The 20,726-nt window shown below is 43.7% G+C and overlaps 1 protein-coding gene across 2 annotated transcripts in view; it reads left to right on the top strand.

Annotated features, from left to right (window-relative positions):
* The first annotated feature begins 62 nt into the window (after positions 1 to 62).
* Positions 63 to 20,726, top strand: part of SLC12A5 (solute carrier family 12 member 5) — a 1,098,594-nt gene continuing 1,077,930 nt past the window's right edge. For both annotated transcript variants that reach the window (XM_085619360.1, XM_085619359.1), the window contains exon 1: positions 63 to 352. In XM_085619360.1, coding sequence (XP_085475486.1) covers positions 193 to 352 — 160 coding nt within the window. In that variant the 5' untranslated portion in view covers positions 63 to 192. The remainder of the gene's footprint in view (positions 353 to 20,726) is intronic.

The raw sequence follows: 20,726 nt of genomic DNA, 5'->3' as shown, positions 1-20,726 counted from the left end.
GGTGGGCGCTAGGACCCTGTGGGGGGCGCCGAGAGCCGGTGTTTGTTAAGGAGCAGGCTTTGCTCTCAGCATCTCCCCAGCTTCAGCAGCAATCTCAGGTCTGCCCTGACAGCCTCTCGTGTGGGGACCGGGGCGGTGAGGCAGCTGCCCATCCACCCCTCCCACCCCTTCCGTACCCCACCGGGGGGCACCATGTCCCAGAGGTTCACGGTGACATCCCTGTCTGCAAGCGTTGACCGAGCTGGAGCGGAGCCAGGAGGGGGCTTCTGCCGAGACGAGACAGGCGTGCTGGGAGATGCAGGTGCCAGGCAGTGCCCAGCTCCTACCCCCCTTCCCGCAGAAGACACCCGAGGTGAGGGGCAGAGGGCACGCGGAGCTCTGTTGAGGGTGGCGGGGGGTGGGTGGGTGACAGGTGTATGTGTATGGAGAGGCAGACAGAGCCCCCCTCCTCCCCTCCCTGGGGTGAGGGGGGCGGCAGTGGCCTGCCTCTGGGTGCATGGAGGGCCTCACACCTATGCCAACTGGAGGACAGCAGGGGTACGTGTAAGTGCGCAGGCAGAACCCAGGGGGCACCAGAGGTGACTGTGGGGCAGCAACAGACGCCTCCTAAGTCACCACAGAAGTGAGTTTGTGGGTAGGCTGAAATATCCGTGCCGGTGGAAGTGGGCACTGCCAGGCTACAACCAGGCCCCCTTGGGTGACAGCAAGGGTGGGTGCCAGGATACACAGTAAGAACCCCCTAGGGGCAGCGTGGGTGAATGGGGGCATATGTAGAGTTCCCCAGGGGGGCAGTAGAGGTGAGTTTGATCGTTCTTTGAGGGTGGCATAGATGTGCCAGGAGCCGGGGTGCCACCTAGCCCTCCCCGAGGTACCCCAGGGACAGCTGCACGTGCCCCGCTACCTCTTCACACACTCCCTGTGCGGCAGCCCCGGATGCTAAATAAAGTCCTATTATGTGTATTTATAGCCGTGTGACGAGGGTGACAGAAGGTGGTCGGAGGCATGGACGGCCTTGGCAGCGTGGCTCCAGCACGCAGTTCGCCTGTGCGCTGCAGGTACATCCATTCTTGGGTCTCACAGGGGGCGTGGCAGGGGCGCACAGGGGCACCATCTCTTCAGTGCCACAGAGGGCCAAGATCCGGGATGCCCCCTCCCCCACACACCCCCTGTGAGGTAGTGGTCCTCATGCAGCTCGCGACCAAGTCTCCTTGCACGAGCGTGACTTCTGAGTGCACCAGTGCGTCTGCAACTTCCCGGTGCTCCCGAGAGAGCCAGGGATGCAACAGCTCGCGCCGCCTGACGCGTGGACTCGGTCCAAGAATCGTGCCACGAGTGGGCCGGCGTGCCAGCAATGTGCTCCCTGCAGAAGTGGTGTCAGGAGTGGGCTCTGTCCGGCCGCCGTGCCAGCACTGGGTGCAAAGCTGGCCAGCATAAGATTCTAGAAATAGAGCGTGTCCCTGATTCGTGGGTTCGTTCTAGAGACGGCTGCTGTCTGGAACCTGTACAATGACTGGGTTCCTAAAGAGACTGCCTAGACTACGGTCTAACGACAGACTGTGTCATCAATACGTTCTCTGTCGAGATTGCCAAAGTGGCTCCTGTCTATAATCTGCATAATGAGTTGGGGTCGTCTAGAGACAGTCTGGAGTAGGTTCTAACAACATTCTAAGAGCTGATGTTTCTCTCTAGAGACTGCTGAAAGTGGGTCCTGTCTAGAGCCTGTGTCTAGGACCTGTGGAGTGAGTGAGGTCCAAAGAGATTGTCTGGACTACCTTTTAACATCAGGCTGTCGGCAATATGTTTTCTCTGGAGACGGTCAGCAGCGGGTTGTCTCTCTAAGCTGTATAATGAGGGGGTTCACCTCCAGGTTCTAGTTCCTGACTACAGGCTGTCAGCGATGGCTCTCGCTACCGACTGTAGGCCGCGCCTAAACACTGCACCGAGCACGTGCTATTTCTAGATGCTGTCCGGGGTGGGTTCTGGCTGAAGAGTGCGTCACGAGTGGGTTTTAGGGACAGTGTTGCCAATGGGTTTTCTGAAGAGATCTCTAGACTGGGTTCTGTTTTAAGACTGCAGAGGGTTCTGTGCATTAGCTATTTCACTTGTGAATTGTATCGATACCCGGTGCCATCAAGGGTTCTCTAATTACACTGTGTCACGAGTGGGTTAAGTCAACAGAATCATGTGATACTGTGCTCCTAGCTAGAGACTGGCACTGGAGGGGGTTCAACAGATCGTGTGATGCGTTGGTTCTACCTAGAGACTGGCACTGGAGGGGGTCCAACAGATCGTGTGATGCGTTGGTTCTACCTAGAGACTGGCACTGGAGGGGGTTCAACAGATCGTGTGATGCGTTGGTTCTACCTAGAGACTGGCACTGGAGGGGGTCCAACAGATCGTGTGATGCGTTGGCTCTAGCTAGAGACTGGTCCAAGGGTGGGTCCAACAGATCGTGTGATGCGTTTGTTCTATCTAGACACTGGCTCTAGAGTGGGATCTGTCAACAGATCATGCTATACGTTTGTTCTAGCTAGAGACAGGTCCTTTTGTGGGTTGTATCACCAGATCATGTAATGTGTTGGCTCTAGCTAGAGACTGGTCCAAGGGTGGGTTCAACAGATCGTGTGATGCGTTGGTTCTATCTAGAGACTGGTTCTAGAGTGGGTTCTCTCAACAGATAGATTGATGCGTTGGTTCTATCTAGAGAGTGGTTCTAGAGTGGGTTCTGTCCACAGATCGTGTGATGCTTTGGTTCTAACAAGAGACTGACCCGGAGTGGGTTCTATCAACAGATCGTGTGATGTGTTGGTTCTAGCCAGAAACTGGTTCTAGAGTGGACTCTGTCAACAGATAGTGTGATGCGTTGGTTCTATCTAGAGAGTGGTTCTAGAGTGGGTTCTGTCCACAGATCGTGTGATGCTTTGGTTCTAACAAGAGACTGACCCGGAGTGGGTTCTATCAACAGATCGTGTGATGTGTTGGTTCTAGCCAGAAACTGGTTCTAGAGTGGATTCTGTCAACAGATAGTGTGATGCGTTGGTTCTATATAGAGAGTGGTTCTAGAGTGGGTTCTGTCCACAGATCGTGTGATGTGTTGGTTCTAGCAAGAGATGGTCCTAGAGTGGGTTCAACAGATAATGTGATGCCTTGGTTCTATCTAGAGACTGGTTCTAGAGTGGGTTCTGTCAACAGATAGTGTGATGTGTTGGTTCTATGTAGAGAGTGGTTCTAGAGCGGGTTCTGTCAACAGATAGTGTGATGCGTTGGTTCTATCTAGAGAGTGGTTCTAGAGTGGGTTCTGTCAACAGATAGTGTGATGCGTTGGTTCTATCTAGAGAGTGGGTCTAGAGTGGGTTCTGTCAACAGATAGCGTGATGCGTTGGTTCTATCTAGAGTGGGTTCTTTCCACAGATCGTGTAAAGTGTTGGTTCTAGTTAGAGACTGGCCCCGGAGTGGGTTCTGTCAACAGATATTGTGATGCGTTGGTTCTATCTAGAGACTGGTCCTAGAGTGGGTTCTGTCCACAGATTGTGTAAAGCGCTGGTTATAGTTACAGACTGGTTCTAGAGTGGGTTTTATCAACAGATAGTGTGATGCGTTGGTTCTATCTAGAGACTGGTCCTAGAGTGGGTTCTGTCCACAGATTGTGTAAAGCGCTGGTTCTAGTTACAGACTGGTTCTAGACTGGGTTTTATCAACAGATAGTGTGATGCGTTGGTCCTATCTAGAAAGTGGTTCTAGAGCTGGTTCTGTCCACAGATTGTGTAAAGCGTTGGTTCTAGTTACAGACTGGTTCTAGAGTGGGTTCTATCCACAGATCGTGTAAAGCGTTGGTTCTAGTTAGAGACTGGTCCTAGAGTGGGTTCTGCCACAGATCGTGTAAAGCGTGGGTTCTAGTTAGAGACTGGTCCTAGAGTGGGTTCTGTCAGCAGATAGTGTGATGCGTTGGTTCTATCTAGAGACTGGTTCTGGAGTGGGTTCTGTCCACAGATTGTGTAAAGCGCTGGTTCTAGTTACAGACTGGTTCTAGAGTGGGTTTTATCAACAGATAGTGTGATGCGTTGGTTCTATCTAGAGACTGGTCCTAGAGTGGGTTCTGTCAACAGATAGTGTGATGCGTTGGTTCTATCTAGAGACTGGTTCTAGAGTGGGTTCTGTGCACAGATTGTGTAAAGCGCTGGTTCTAGTTACAGACTGGTTCTAGAGTGGGTTTTATCAACAGATAGTGTGATGCGTTGGTTCTATCTAGAGACTGGTCCTAGAGTGGGTTCTGTCCACAGATTGTGTAAGGCGCTGTTTCTCATTACAGACTGGTTCTAGAGTGGGTTTTATCAACAGATAGTGTGATGCGTTGGTTCTATTTAGAGACTGGTCCTAGAGTGGGTTCTGCCACAGATCGTGTAAAACGTTGGTTCTATCTAGAGACTGGTCCTAGAGTGGGTTCTGTCAACAGATAGGGTGATGTTTTGGTTCCATCTAGAGACCGGTTCTAGAGTGGGTTCTGTCCACAGATTGTGTAAAGCGCTGGTTCTAGTTGCAGACTGGTTCTAGAGTGGGTTTTATCAACAGATAGTGTGATGCGTTGGTTCTATCTAGAGAGTGGTTCTAGAGCGGGTTCTGTCCACAGATTGTGTAAAGCGTTGGTTCTAGTTACAGACTGGTTCTAGAGTGGGTTCTGTCCACAGATTGTGTAAAGCGCTGGTTCTAGTTACAGACTGGTTCTAGAGTGGGTTTTATCAACAGATAGTGTGATGCGTTGGTTCTATCTAGAGAGTAGTTCTAGAGCGGGTTCTGTCCACAGATTGTGTAAAGCGCTGGTTCTAGTTACAGACTGGTTCTAGAGTGGGTTTTATCAACAGATAGTGTGATGCATTGGTTCTATCTAGAGAATGGTTCTAGAGCGGGTTCTGTCCACAGATTATGTAAAGCGTTGGTTCTAGTTACAGACCGGTTCTAGAGTGGGTTCTGTCCACAGATTGTGTAAAGCATTGGTTCTAGTTACAGACTGGTTCTAGAGTGGGTCCTGTCGACAGATTGTGTAAAGCGCTGGTTCTAGTTACAGACTGGTTCTAGAGTGGGTTTTATCAACAGATAGTGTGATGCGTTGGTTCTATCTAGAGAGTGGTTCTAGAGCGGGTTCTGTCCACAGATTGTGTAAAGCGTTGGTTCTAGTTACAGAATGGTTCTAGAGTGGGTTTTATCAACAGATAGTGTGATGCGTTGGCTCTAGGTAGAGACTGGTCCTAGAGTGGGTTCTGTCCACAGATTGTGAAAGCGCTGGTTCTAGTTACAGACTGGTTCTAGAGTGGGTTTTATCAACAGATAGTGTGAAGCGTTGGTTTTAGTTAGAGACTGGTCCTAGAGTGGGTTCTGTCCACAGATTGTGTAAAGCGTTGGTTCTAGTTCGAGACTGGTCCTAGAGTGGGTTCTGTCCACAGATTGTGTAAAGCGTTGGCTCTAGGTAGAGAGTGGGGTCTGTCAACAGATAGTGTGATGTGTTGGTTCTATCTAGAGAGTGGTTCTAGAGTGGGTTCTGTCAGCAGATAGTGTGATGCGTTGGTTCTATCTAGAGAGTGGTTCTAGAGCGAGTTCTGTCCACAGATTGTGTAAAGCGTTGGTTCTAGTTAGAGACTGGTCCTAGAGTGGGTTCTGTCAACAGATAGTGTGATTCGTTTGTTCTATCTAGAGAGTGGTTCTAGAGTGGGTTCTGTCCACAGATCGTGTAAAGCGTTGGTTCTAGTTACAGACTGGTTCTAGAGTGGGTTTTATCAACAGATCGTGTGATGCGTTGGTTCTATCTAGAGACTGGTTCTAGCGTGGGTTCTGTCAACAGATAGTGTGATGCGTTGACTCTAGGTAGAGACTGGTCCTAGAGTGGGTTCTGTCCACAGATTGTGTAAAGCGCTGGTTCTAGTTACAGACTGGTTCTAGAGTGGGTTTTATCAACAGATAGTGTGATGCGTTGGTTATATCTAGAGAGTGGTTCTAGAGCGGGTTCTGTCCACAGATTGTGTAAAGCGTTGGTTCTAGTTACAGACTGGTTCTAGAGTGGGTTCTGTCCACAGATTGTGTAAATCATTGGTTCTAGTTTGAGACTGGTCCTAGAGTGGGTTCTGTCAACAGATAGTGTGATGTGTTGGTTCTATCTAGAGAGTGGTTCTAGAGGGGTTTCTGTCCACAGATCGTGTAAAGCGTTGGTTCTAGTTACAGACTGGTTCTAGAGTGGGTTTTATCAACAGATCGTGTGATGCGTTGGTTCTATCTAGAGACTGGTTCTAATGTTGGTTCTGTCAACAGATAGTGTGATGCGTTGGCTCTAGGTAGAGACTGGTCCTAGAGTGGGTTCTGTCCACAGATTTTGTAAAGCGCTGGTTCTAGTTACAGACTGGTTCTAGAGTGGGTTTTATCAACAGATAGTGTGATGCGTTGGTTCTATCTAGAGAGTGGTTCTAGAGCGGGTTCTGTCCACAGATTGTGTAAAGCGTTGGTTCTAGTTACGGACTGGTTCTAGAGTGGGTTCTGTCCACAGATTGTGTAAAGCGCTGGTTCTAGTTACAGACTGGTTCTAGAGTGGGTTTTATTAACAGATAGTGTGATGCGTTGGTTCTATCTAGAGAGTGGTTCTAGAGCGGGTTCTGTCCACAGATTGTGTAAAGCGCTGGTTCTAGTTACAGACTGTTTCTAGAGTGGGTTTTATCAACAGATAGTGTGATGCATTGGTTCTAGTTACAGACTGTTTCTAGAGTGGGTTTTATCGACAGATAGTGTGATGCGTTGGTTCTATCTATGGAGTGGTTCTAGAGCAGGTTCTGTCCACAGATTGTGTAAAGCGTTGGTTGTAGTTACAGAATGGTTCTAGAGCGGGTTCTGTCAACAGATAGTGTGATGCATTGGTTCTATCTAGAGAGTGGTTCTAGAGTGGGTTTTATCAACAGATAGTGTGATGCGTTGGTTCTATCTAGAGAGTGGTTCTAGAGCGGGTACTGTCCACAGATTGTGTAAAGCGTTGGTTCTAGTTACAGACCGGTTCTAGAGCGGGTTCTGTTCACAGATTGTGTAAAGCGCTGGTTCTAGTTACAGACTGTTTCTAGAGTGGGTTTTATCGACAGATAGTGTGATGCGTTGGTTCTATCTATGGAGTGGTTCTAGAGCGGGTTCTGTCCACAGATTGTGTAAAGCGTTGGTTGTAGTTACAGAATGGTTCTAGAGCGGGTTCTGTCAACAGATAGTGTGATGCATTGGTTCTATCTAGAGAGTGGTTCTAGAGTGGGTTTTATCAACAGATAGTGTGATGCGTTGGTTCTATCTAGAGAGTGGTTCTAGAGTGGGTTCTGTCCACAGATTGTGTAAAGTGTTGGTTCTAGTTACAGAATGGTTCTAGAGCGGGTTCTGTCAACAGATAGTGTGATGCGTTGGTTCTATCTAGAGAGTGGTTCTAGAGCGGGTACTGTCCACAGATTGTGTAAAGCGTTGGTTCTAGTGACAGACTGTTTCTAGAGTGGGTTTTATCAACAGATAGTGTGATGCGTTGGTTCTATCTATGGAGTGGTTCTAGAGTGGGTTCTGTCCACAGATTGTGTAAAGCGTTGGTTCTAGTTACAGAATGGTTCTAGAGTGGGTTTTATCAACAGATAGTGTGATGTGTTGGCTCTAGGTAGAGACTGGTTCTAGAGTGGGTTTTATCAACAGATAGTGTGATGCGTTGGTTCTATCTATGGAGTGGTTCTAGAGTGGGTTCTGTCCACAGATTGTGTAAAGCGTTGGTTCTAGTTACAGAATGGTTCTAGAGTGGGTTCTGTCCACAGATTGTGTAAAGCGTTGGTTCTAGTTACAGAATGGTTCTAGAGTGGGTTTTATCAACAGATAGGGTGATGCGTTGGCTCTAGGTAGAGACTGGTTCTAGAGCGGGTTCCGGCCTCAGACTGCCAGCAGTGGGTTTTCTTAATAATCCGTGTCTACAATTACACGCTATTAAATGTCAGTATCCTGGTTGTGGCTCTATAGAGCTCTATGTATTGATTGTGTTTATTTTCGGATCTTTTCTTTATTTAATATTGAATCAGCGTAGAGATTTTTTGGAGAGACATGCGCGCAGCCTGGTGACGACACACATAAGGCAATATTACAGAGAGGAAGTACACTCCCCAGATGCCATGGTGACGCATGGTGGACGGTGAGACAGAAGCAGCCGGTACTTACACTTGGTACAGTATGTAATACACCCAAGGGGGAAGCGGTAGTTAAAGGAGCTAGGCTGGGGGACATGTCGCGAGGCGCCTGCACGAGCTCCCAGTCTAGACCTTAGGTCCGCGTTACGAGTGCTCCGGTATTTCGCGTGTTAATATACCGCCCGGTGAAATACCGGAATCGGAATTACTGCGCCACTTATAATTATGCCCCTAATTTGGAAGGCGGTGTTAAATGGAGTGACCCTGGACTCTCTGGCCACCGTCTAGTGGAACTCCTCTGGGGGGTGGGTCGAAATTCAGTGCACATTGGAACACAAAAAAATGTAATAGATTTAATAGACTCAGGTCTAGTAACAATTAGTACAGATATAATGTATGTTTTATCCCTTCTGCTGCCATGGTGTTATTTTCTTCCTGCTCACTTTAGGGCACAATTATGCACCAACCATTTTCGACATGGGGTTAATTCTTAAAGGCGTGGAATAACCACAGTTAAAAACACACACATTCTTGATTCTGGATTTTCTTTGGAACAGTTCAGGAGGGGAGGCAGTATAAGGGAAAAAGTTCGGAGTGTTAACAACCCCTTAAACCGCTTGGCTGCAAATGTGTAATGCACAAAAACAATGTTTTGGGATAAAAATACCACAGCCACTTCCTAAACAGTTTAAATGGAAATGTAATTTAAAAAAACTTAGCACAAAATTAATATTTAAATCCAAGTGTCCACCAAATGCCCTCAGTAGGCCATTAGGGCTGGGGGACATGTCAGTTTCTTTGGAAAAGGCATAGAGGTTTCTTAAAGGTGAACTTTTCTTCTTCAGTCCTGTCAGTGTCCATGCTATGCCGGCAACACAATTCATACCAGGTTGGCGATATTTCTGCGCACAACATCATAGGACAAAAGTTGCTGGTTATGGAGGCAGAAGGAAAGACGGTCATTGCCCCCTGGTGCCCTCCGCCCTCAGCAATTCAGGCTCTTTGCCAAGCCAGGATGGTACTGTCAACTGAATGAACATTCAGAGTGGCTCCACCCTGCTTCAAGCTTCTCCAAACTTGCACAGCAGCATAGTCGAACAACTATTCCACATGTAGTGAAGCTTCTACAGCAGGCTCCAGTCCCTGTTGCCAGTCAGCAGCAATGGCCCAGCCCACAAACATGGCTGGGGCTGAGGAAAGGGAAGATGGAATGGTAATAGATTCAATTTATAACCTTTTTATTTTTCACCTTTGTGGTGCTGGCAGGAGGGGGTGGGGGGGGGGCAACACTCCTCTGCCCCAGCGGATGGGCCACCGCTGCAAACAACTAATAGTAAACAAACAATGGGGGGTAAGAGGGAGTTTTTGAAAGAGTCATTATCTTCACGCTGCAAGATAAGGAAAGTACCAAAGAATGCCACCCTGACTTGTTGGTCAACGTACCTGGGATTCGCTGTAGTCTCTGATATGATGTTATATGATTGTACTACCGAACATCAAGGCTAATAAAATCAGGATAAAAGACATCGTGGCCAAAAGATCAAATACCAAAATATAAAAAGGTAAATGCATTTAGATGAAGTGTAGAGTTGCTATTCCTATCTCCACATCCATGCAACTTGAAGATATATATATATATATATATATATATATATATATATATATATATATATATATATATATATATATATATATATATTACCTACTGGCGGTCGCCAGTAGGTAGTTATAGTTAGGACCCCTTTTCCATAGGAAAACCTCAACATTCTATTTTGAATAACTTTGGCGCCGGTCGATGAATCCTCGCGAATTTCTCAAAATAGGTGGGGCGCTACGCTCCGCTCCTACCCTGAAAGTCTCGGGGGGATTCGTCAAGCGGGGGCTGAGATAAAAGGGGGGTCCCAAAACGCGTTTTTCCCATGCATTTTTCCATAGGACCTTTAGAACGAGCTACAGCCCGAACGGCTGAACAGAATTACTAGAAATTTGGCAGAGAGGTAGTCCCTAGGTCAAGGAAGTGCCTTTTGTAGGTTTGGTTTAAATCTGTTCAGTAGATTCTGAGAAAATAGCCTTTAAATCAATATATATATCTGAGCCCGCTTACGGTACGCTTACCGTACGCTTACCGTAAGCGTACGGTGGCGTGCGCGAGCGCGATTCTGATTGGCTCTTAGATCTTAGTAAACATTCGAATCGGCCGAAACCAGGAAGCGGCGGCCGCCATTTTGTCTCTCGCACTGAGTGTTGTTTATCAAACAAGATGGCCAAACACATGTTACGGGCCTGTTTTGACAACTCCCTCCCACATAGTCATGTTGAGGGAGTCCCCAAACATCCCCCAAGAGCAAAAACGGTTTTATTTTTTTTTCGGCAATTTCGCCGAGTACGCTTACCGTACGCTTACCGTAAGCGTACGGTAAAAAAAAAAAAAAAAAAAAAAACACTATCCACACTTACCCCACCCCCTGTGCTTTTGGTGGCCGTAGGCCACCAAATGTACAGGGCTTATTAATAGGTAAAAAAAACTAAATTTTGGCAACATGAAATTATAAAATCGAAATAAAAAAAACACTATCCACATTGACCCCACCCCCTGTGCTTTTGGTGGCCGAAGGCCACCAAATGTACAGGGCTTATTAAAGTTGATAAAAACCGTGCACGGAACGAACTGCGTTAAGTGGGCGCGCACGCCTCGAATGGCGTAAAGTAACTTAGCATTTAAAAAACCGTACAAATTCCCTGAAAAAACCATAGGTTTCACACACGTTATAGTTAGGAATTAGCATTTAAAAAACCTTGCAAATTCACTGAAAAAACCATAGGTTTCACACATGTTATAGTTAGCGGAAATTTTACTGATAAAAAACCAGTGAAATTGCCCCGTTATAGTTAGTGCTGGCAACTATAACTCACGCGACCGCAATCTTCTGCTGATGACATATGTGTCTTTATGAAAAAAAAATATTTGTAATATATGTATAGCTAAAAATGTATGGAAGAAGACATGGGCAAATAAGTGTCTAAATACAGTATTAGCATCAGCAGAGGATTGCGGTCGCGTGAGTTATAGTTGCCAGCACTAACTATAACGGGGCAATTTCACTGGTTTTTTATCAGTAAAATTTCCGCTAACTATAACATGTGTGAAACCTATGGTTTTTTCAGTGAATATATATATATATATATATATATACATATACATATACATATAAATACTACAAGAATTGAACTTCAGTGTTATCTAGAGTAGTGCTTTTACAGAAGTCTATCACAACAGAAAACACCCAACTCAGTGATATATGATTAATATTGTTCTACCCAGCATCATATATGGGTACATGCTTTAAACGTCTGTGGACAATGATGGAGATTGTGTTTGCGGTTGCTCGCTTTTCAAGACCTTTAGTTTGAGTGCAGTCACCCTCAAGTTCTCACTTTCTTCCTAAAATCTATGTCGTATTGGATGCTACTGGGAAAGAATTCCAAAGTTTTGCTGCTTGTATAATGGAGGATGACCACAGGTGTATTTCTTTCTTGTGCGTAGGAAGGGTTGGCGGACTCGACGTTCTGGTGGTCTAGGTTCTCCTTTGTGAATATTTTCTATATTTAGTTGGCTCTTTTTATAGAAAACCTTGTAAGTGATGCAGAATCTTAAAGGTTTGGTGTATGTTAATGGGAAACTAGTGGAGCGCTTGGTATTCAGGTGGGGGGTGGTCACATAGGTGATTGTGTAGAAGTTGTGGATTCTTCGGAGCAGAAAGACCAGGGTCCCTGAGTAGAGTCAGTTTACATAGTCAGGAGAACCCAAGGCGAAGGAGATGATAGACAAGAGAGTCTATGTGAAACATAGACCCGGGTAGGTTTGCATTTGCGTTTGCGTGGTGTGATAGAAGCATATGAGTTGACAGCGGTCTACTATGCTTTCCTTCTCTAAAACACGGTTTTAGTACTTTTAGAAACAATTGTACATTGATGTGCAAAGAAATGGCAGATATAAAAAGTATTAAAGTATTAAAGGGTCGCCTAGTAGACCAAGGACTATAGGGTCACCCCAACAATACTAAAACCCTTAAAATATATTTTTCACTGTTGTGAAGATGTTGGCATGTTTGAGAACTTGAAGAACATTTAGCCTGGTGAGTTCATCGGGACAGAAATCATTGTCACTCCAACTCAGAAAACGTGTTGGCCAGTCGTACCAACTTTCATAAAGTTTCATACCCATTGGAAGTTAAGGAGCATACAAGGGCATCACTCGGCCAGTAAGCAAAACAACACATACGCCAATATTTCAAAACATTTAGAAATGACCTGAGGTCTAATATGCACTAATTGTAAAGAAATAATAATAAAACATTAAAAAAACATACCTGTTGACTTTTTTCAGCTTTTTAAGCCACTGTGTTAGCCTCTCACCTTTTGTGCGGCCTTCAGGAACGGGTCAGAATACATTTCATGTAGTATGTTACAACTCATAATGGTTTGTAGAACAAGAACGCCAGATTCTAATGGGGAATGTAAATTAAATTATCACTAACACGTGCGTTTAAAATATTTGTTTAACTTAGAGACTTGATCGAATAGCAAAGCTCACAATAATTCAGCGTTATAACCCTCTGCTGAGGGCATTAATACTTCTTAAAGCCCGAAAACCTGAGTTCAAGGGCCTCTATCGAAGGAGAGGGCCTTTAACAATCGTTATAGTCTTTGGCAGAGGGGCTATGAAGCTGTTAGAACATTCCACCCGCTGGACGTAGAATATTTTAAAATATACAGGGAGAAACAGAAAGACAAGTATTGTAATGTGGGAGCAGAAGGTCTATAGCAGCCTATATTGGCCCCGGGTCACTTCATAGTCTTCAATGGAGCACTCATCATTCCAATGTTCTAATGAAGCATACCATATTTTAATATTGTAATTTATTAGAGTTGTGTCATTGTTCGTAGCAGAAAGTCCAGCGTGAGAAGATGCTGCTGCATAGGAAATAATTGAAAGTGTTTTGTCATATTTTGAGATTAATCATTTGCTATCAACTGGCATTTTCACCCAGAAAAAATGGCTTTTAAGTTTTATTCCCATCTTCTCTGTCTAGCGGATTCTCGCGTTTAATGCCAATTTCAAAGGCCAGTGCTTGAGTGTATAAGTTGTATTTTAGAAGTAGTGGGTGGTGAAATTTGATGAATGATCCGGTTTGTAGCAGTTTTGAAAAAAATGCAGATTTCTCTAATTTTGTTTTGCTTTTTCTTTAAAATGAGATATATATTTGTTTATTGCTGTAAAATTGGATGTTTATAATTTAATATCAAAAACACAAAACAGTGTTGCTTTGCTAACAATTTGATTTGTCGTTTTACAAAATTTTTTTTTTCAAGGGGAGTTATTGCTTTCTTCTGCAATGCATATAGTGTACTTGAATACTATAATACGTTTTCAAAAATTGGTTAACCTCGCCCGCCGCACATCAGCGACATGATATTTCGCGCATTTAGACCAGGAAGCATATATTTTAAGGTGACACAAAAATACCACATTTTGCACTCTTTTCATATCTTTCTATTCCATGCTGTGTGATCATGGTGTCCTGCTGGGTCATAAGGTACATTACACGTCCTAATTACAACTATGCTAAAGATAGCTCTGCCCAGTTTGTATTGCAAGTGCTGTCAGTTCTTGTAGACTTTTGAGAGCAAGTTTGTGCCACTCAATTTTATCATTTAATCTGTCTTGGTGAGTGCTCAGGTGGGAACACTTTTTTTTTGCTATTTTTATCGTAAGGTTTACTTGAAACTACTGCTTTGAAAATGAGTTACTGTCTATTTTGCACCACTGGTATTATGTTGAAATTTTAGGAACTTTCAGATTAAGTTTGTGGTCAGTATCCCCTATTCATTTAATCTCTATTGCGGAGTTTCACCTTTCTGATTGTCATGACCATATAATGTTTCATGTAAGGACCAGAGAGCATGTATATCACGTTTTGTGTATTACAGTTATTGTGGCTAACCAGTTTCCAACGGGGTTATAAATCCAGGTCCAACGTATTGGCTTGTTCACTATTTTTGAACAACTCAAAACTGGCACATGGGCAAAGACCTAGAACGCAGGCGTGTCACACATGGGTCTCTGTAAATTGCTTTGCATTGCTGGCGGGATATATCCATGTGCCTTTTTATCTCTAAATACGTAAACATTGGAGGAGAGCCTTATTTTTCTTATATTTATTGGCCTTAATCTTATTCAGTGGCTTTCCTTCTCCCAGCTTGTCCATCTTGTGTTTTTCCATTCCCTTGGAGCTTAGTCTCTCTTCCATTTCTCTGACTGGCCAGCTTCTATCGTTTTATTGCCTACTTTTAGCACACTACGGGCCATATGATCAAGAACGGGCGATAACATTATTGCCGCTCCATAGTGCATTAAGCAATTTCAATCTGAAAGAAAATGATCTAATGTACTCATTCATGTGGTGGCACACATTCGGTCAGTAAATAAAAAAGTGGAAAAAAAGGTGCCGGTGTCATGACTGCAGTGCACGTTTGCATGGTGATGGAGATGCGTATACGTCATCATACATTCACACGAGCATCATTCCGTTGGCAGCTCTTTAGCAAATTAAAGTTTGGATGAATAGTAGTTACCTCTGGACTGGGCAAAAGTACATCCAATGATGTGTGGGTGGGTCCAGAGACAATGTCTTGCAAGTTGTGGGTATTTAGACCAGCTATGACAGCATTAAACGTACATTAAAAGTTTTTTAATTTTTCTTTCCATGATGCTCCACAGTATCAGATAAAGCATTTTGTTGTTCCCAGGTCATGCGCATCATGCAGATAAAGCATTGGCAAAACCAACAAGTCAACTAGGCAAGACCTATTGGTTTGCCAATGCTAGTTTTTACTTAGAAGAGACAAAATACTATAGGTTGTGCAAAGGTTCATTTGCTCCTGTTTGCCTACCATTATTCTTGATAGAATAATCTGGGCTGTCCATGGTGGGAGGACCTATGGGTAGGTATAGACGTAATGCAACAGAGGTTCCTCAATAGTGGTAAAATGGGGAATGGAAACAAGGAATTCCTCAATTAAAGAATAAGACATCCAATAAAAGGAAAGAATGGGCTACAGGAAAGGACACACTCATTTCCTCAATATGTATTGTAACAAAGTACGTTTAAAAAATAATGCAAGGAAGTATAGGCGACACAGCGCTCAGTGCAAAGACTGCAAGACAAACAGTGGTGTAGAACAACAATGTAACTAAATTGTTTTAATGCCCCATATGTGCATATGTGGGCAACACAACGAAGGCGTCAAAATGGCACAAGCCATAGTTGTTCATACATCCAGAAGTTTAAGGTTGCCACTTAGGCGAGTTGGCCAAACTGAAATATTCCTGATGTGTCCCTGGGTTGAGACTTTTGGAAGATTAATAATAAATTACACTCAGTGTTTTTTTAAAGTACATCCATCCCTGTACATCTGAGGTTTCCACGGTCAGTCTAGACTGTTCAGATCAATTCAAATCTGCCTGCATATTAGTTGGCAAGGCCCCAGGCACATGCTGCACCCATTGAAGTACCCTTTGTTTGACAAAAGGTGAAGGAATTCCTTGTTAATACAAACTTACTGCATTTCTACACAAATGTTATAAGTACTTGATGGTAGCATTCTGTGTTCAGAGGTGCCGAGTTACCTGTCTACTTATATTTCTAATTAAGGTATGTTAGAATAAAGCGCTGCAATAACAAAAACGTCCAAAAGTTGTGCATTGTAATCCAAATCTATTATTCCTAATATGTTAACGTGTGTGTAATGCTTCATGGATATTATTTTAATGAATAGAATGGGTTCTCTAAAAAGGAAACTGCAGATTTGGGTAATGCCTTTAGTAATGAGCCAATCCTTGGTATTATTTCCCCCTTTTAGTTGTATGTATTTTAGGAAGAATACAGAAACAATGTCATTGGGAGTGACAACTTCTTCTCACTTCTTGGAGATCTCATTCTTTTACCAGGTTCTCCTAACACATGGCTTTAATCTTACTTTTTTAAATCATCGTGTAGGTTTATGGTAGGGTCTTGTATAGGCCTCATTGTCAGCAATAAGGCAAATTCCATACTGTCTTCATTGCTCATAATTCAATAATTTACTGTAACCCTGGTGTTATCGATTGGTTTTGTGACAATATTGGTATTATATCATAAATTATATAATGTTTCCTTCTCAACATTCAAGGTGTTCGGAAAGACCTTTTTGTGTGTTTTTTTTCAAATCCCACAAGTTCTCCATATTTTACTTTTTTAATTCAGTTTCAGATAAACTAGCTATAAATACGGACTACACATTGAATTACTTGAACTAGAACGTCGAATCGAAATGCGTCAGCAGCTTATTACCATTATCTTAATGGTTTAATAAACACATTTGAACCCCAGTTTTTGGAGTGCCACAACTTTTTTGTGAAAAAATAAGTATGTGTAGGTAGGTCTGATGCCTTTGCAAGCACCAGCTATTTGAACGTGCCATGCCAGAATGTACCGGATTGACGAAAAACAACATTGCATTGTATTTTAATGGCATTTACGTAGTAGGGCTTAATACCTGTGATGAGTTGTTGAAGAACTTTTTGCTATAATCTGTGGTTTAGGTAAGAGGAAATCCACTTATGGCTGATGCTTTCTATACCAACTTCTTGTAGACTAAGATGTAATGTGTCATGGTGTGCTCTGTCACAATCTGCTGAAAGGCCAAACAGCAGTAATGTAGCAACACCGTATTTGTCTGCTATGCTTTTAGGTTGTACCAATTTGTGATTAAGGTAGATTCTGTTGTTCTAGAGGCAATCGTGTTTGTCAGTCTGAGAGTAGTTTGTTTTCTACTATTAAGTCTGAGATCTGATGAAAGTTTGCTCTGTCCATAAGTTTGCCAGCGAAAGGCACATTGGAGATTGGTCTGGTGCTTATGGGGTCTTGAGGGTCTAAGTTGTTCTTCTCAAGTAGTGGGCTTAGGTATGCCTTGTTAGAAATCTCTTGGAAAGTTCATTTATTTAAGCAGTTGTTATTAATATTTCTGACTGGGATAGATGCTGGTATTGATTGAAAGATCTTCCTGAAAATATGTGGAGGGCAGTGATCCAAAGGGTATCCAGCTGCGAGTCCAGCTTTTAGTAGGTCTTGAAATTCAAAGGTTGTTGGAAGGCGGATATAGATTGGGGTTGAGTAACTCCTGTGATTGTTATGGATTGAATTATATGGGAGGAGTTGTTTCCCTTGGTTCATAGATAAGAATCCAGTGTGTCTGATTTGTTTAGATAATCTTTTCCTAGTTAATTGCAGAAGCCTTACAAAAGAGGGGTGGATGTCTGACAGCTCTCTGGATTGCAAACGCCCAATAGAATTTTATGGAGTTCCTTGGCTGGGCATTTGGCATTGTTGATCATACTTCAGTAGTGGGTTTTTCTAGCCCTTTTTATGTATGATTTGCACATTCTGTGTAGACATATTTTTTCTTGTGTGATCTTGGACTTGAGCCATCTGAGTTAAATTGTTGAGAGTTGAAGACGTCCTTTAATTTCTTTTCAGTTCTCATTCACCCAAGTGGCCTTTCTCTTTATTTTGCCTTGTTTCAAAATTATGTTTGGGATTAATATGTCCAAGGCTGAGGACATCCTGTCATAGGATTTTTCCACTGAGATGTTAGATGTGATTTCAACTCTATACTTCGTTTGTTGCACTGTCCATATATTATAGTTGGCTGGTTGGCTTTAGTTGATATTTTATTTGTGATTGTGATTGAGAAGGTGATGATCACTTCAACTAGTAGGGGAGTTTTGATGAATAGTAGTTACCTCTGGACTGGGCAAAAGTACATCCAATGATGTGTGGGTGGGTCCAGAGACACTGTCTTGCAAGTTGTGGGTATTTAGACCAGCTATGATAGCATTGGGTTGAGGCATATTTGGTTTATCAAATATTTAGGTCACCAAGACAGTTTTGATGATAGATTTAAAACTGTGTCTAAGAAAGCTTCAGTATTAGCTCCGTTGTAGGGTGGAGGTATGTAGAGCAAGAGGAAGTGGCAGGTAAAAGTGTGGCTGTGTTGGCATCGAGCAAGAACAGATTCACAACGTTTTAGTTACCCAATTTGAAGATTTTAATGGTGCCCTTAATTAGAATGGCTAGTCCAACTCATGTCCTTCATGGTTATGTGTAATTACTTGATAAACGGGGGAAGCAGTACTGTGGCCATGTCTTTTCCCAAAAGTGTTTCAGTTATGAATAGCATATCTAGTTATTTATTTGTCAGTAGGTCAAAGATATTGTATTTACGTTTGCTCATTGCATAGGCACTAAGAAACAAAAAAAAATTAGATGTGCCAGTATTCTTTTCTGGAAGGGAGGGTATGTGTCCGGTATGTGTCCGGTTAATCGTCTGTTTTATGCCTCATGCTCTATGTAGATAGGTGCTTACTGTTGGTTAAGATTTTTTTTTTGTGTGTATAGGAAGGTGCGCACGTCGGAAGTAGCGTGGGAGTGATTACTCTGAGATTACTCACTTTCATTGCCCTGCTCAAGAAGGTTTATTAGAGATTTGAGGAGATTTTTATTGGAGGGAACATATGAGTCAGATTGTGTTTGTGAGGTAGTTGTGGCATTGAATTTTGTTTCAGAGATAAAACAGAGTTGAGTTCTGTTGTGATGTGATATGAGTTATGAAAAGTTTGTTCAATTAGTGGTAATTGACTTTCTTTTTTGTTTGTTGAAAGTAGAAGTGGTGTGAGTAAGCGGTGGTGAGGCGGTGTGGTGTTCAGTTTAAGAGCTCTTAAAATGGTGATTAATGAGAGTTGTTAATAGGTGGGTATGAAAGAAGTGGATGAGTTAGTTTGTGTGGTGTTGAGTAGAGTTGAATTGTACTGAGTGATTGAGGTGTTAGATTGCAAGGATGGTGCATGTGAAGCTAGGTAGGATAGATGTGGGGGGGCAAATGTAGATGTCTGGGGTTGGGGTTATGATGCTGTATTGGGAGTAAGATTGGTAATAGAAGGGGTGTAAAGATATAGCATGGCATGGGAGTAGAATGGGGTTGATTTGATTGGAAGGATGGGCAGGGCAAATGACAGGCATATTATTTTTTTTTAAACTTATTTTTATTGCCATTTTCACATTTTATATATTGTACATCATACATATACTTCAAATGGTCGTATCAGATCATACATCCTGTAAGGTTACTTAACAATTGTATTGATTGATGATTCGTTACCAAGAGGCCTAAACAGTGTATACAATTATCGTGATGTTCACAGCCTACAATCTCGGGTTCCATATATGGCAAAGGAACTGGGGTTCAACAGAGGTGTAAACTAGGGGATGAATATGGAAGAATGTATCCAATTACACTAGGGGGGGAATGCAGCGTCGTGATGGTGAGGTACCTCTGATACCATGAGTGCCTATCCTGGTCGTTGCGACCGAAAATCGTAATAGTGCGCCTGGAGCTAGGGTTCGTCAAGGCCTCGCACGGCTGGGAGCCTACGGGTTCAGGTGAGCAGAGCCTGTGATTGTGTATTCCGGATTAGTTGTGTAGATGCGTCATCTGGCGGGTCCGCCCCCGGGGAGAGCTGCCTAAACTGGTATAGTAACATGGCCCATTCCATTGATATAGGGTGCTTGCGGGTCCCTTTCACCTCCTCCTCCCGTAATGTCTCCTCCTCCGCTGCCGCCCATTTGAGTGTAGCTCCCACCCACGCTGCCACCGGAGGGCCGATGGGGGAACGCCAATGCATGGCTATGCTGCGTTTGGCCAAGAGCACCGCCAAGGAGAGGAAGCGAAATGACAGGCATATTAAGTGTGGAAATGCAATGTAGGTGTGTGGAAAGTGAGTGGGGCAGACGCCAGAGATTGCATTCGTTAGTAGGGGTTGTAGCGTAAGAGGATGGGGAATGGATGTGAGGTTGTACTTAAAGGAGTAGGTGGAAAGATGGAGCGAGAGTTGGGCTAGATAAGATGTGAGTTTGGATATCTGTCTTTAAACATTTGATGATATGTTGTCATGTGTTGTAAGGGTGTGTGGAACAGGGAGTGGGGTTTACTGCAGGATTACATTACTCTTACTTTGCATGTGGAGGAGGTTTACCTACTTAAATGCTGTGAGTGGTTTTCAGGCAGAGTTTCTGGCATTAGGCCTTTTCCAGTTAGAGACAGCACCCTTTACCTGGTTGCCTGGGCTGGACACCCTAAACCTTCAGTTTAAATAACCCTAGATGATGTGGGCCAATGGGAACCCTAGTCCTAGGAGCCAATAGGAGCACTGGCCCTAAACCTTGACCAATAGAAACCCTAGCCCTGTGGATCAATGGGAGACCACGCCCTAAACCCTAGAGAATAGAAAACGTAGTCCTTAGCCCTGTGGAGCAATCAGAGTCTAAGCCCGAAGCTCTAATCAAGAGAAACTCTAGCTCTGTGGACAAATGGGAACCCAAGCCCAAAACCTTTTAGGCAATAGAAATCATAGCTCTATAGATCAACAGACATCAAACTTAAGGGGCTGTGTAGGATGGG

The sequence above is a fragment of the Triturus cristatus genome, chromosome 7 (assembly GCF_964204655.1).
Source record: "Triturus cristatus chromosome 7, aTriCri1.1, whole genome shotgun sequence".
NCBI lineage: Eukaryota > Metazoa > Chordata > Amphibia > Caudata > Salamandridae > Triturus > Triturus cristatus.
The sequence above is the reverse complement of the archived record's forward strand: the minus strand, read 5'-3'. Positions and strand labels throughout refer to the sequence as shown.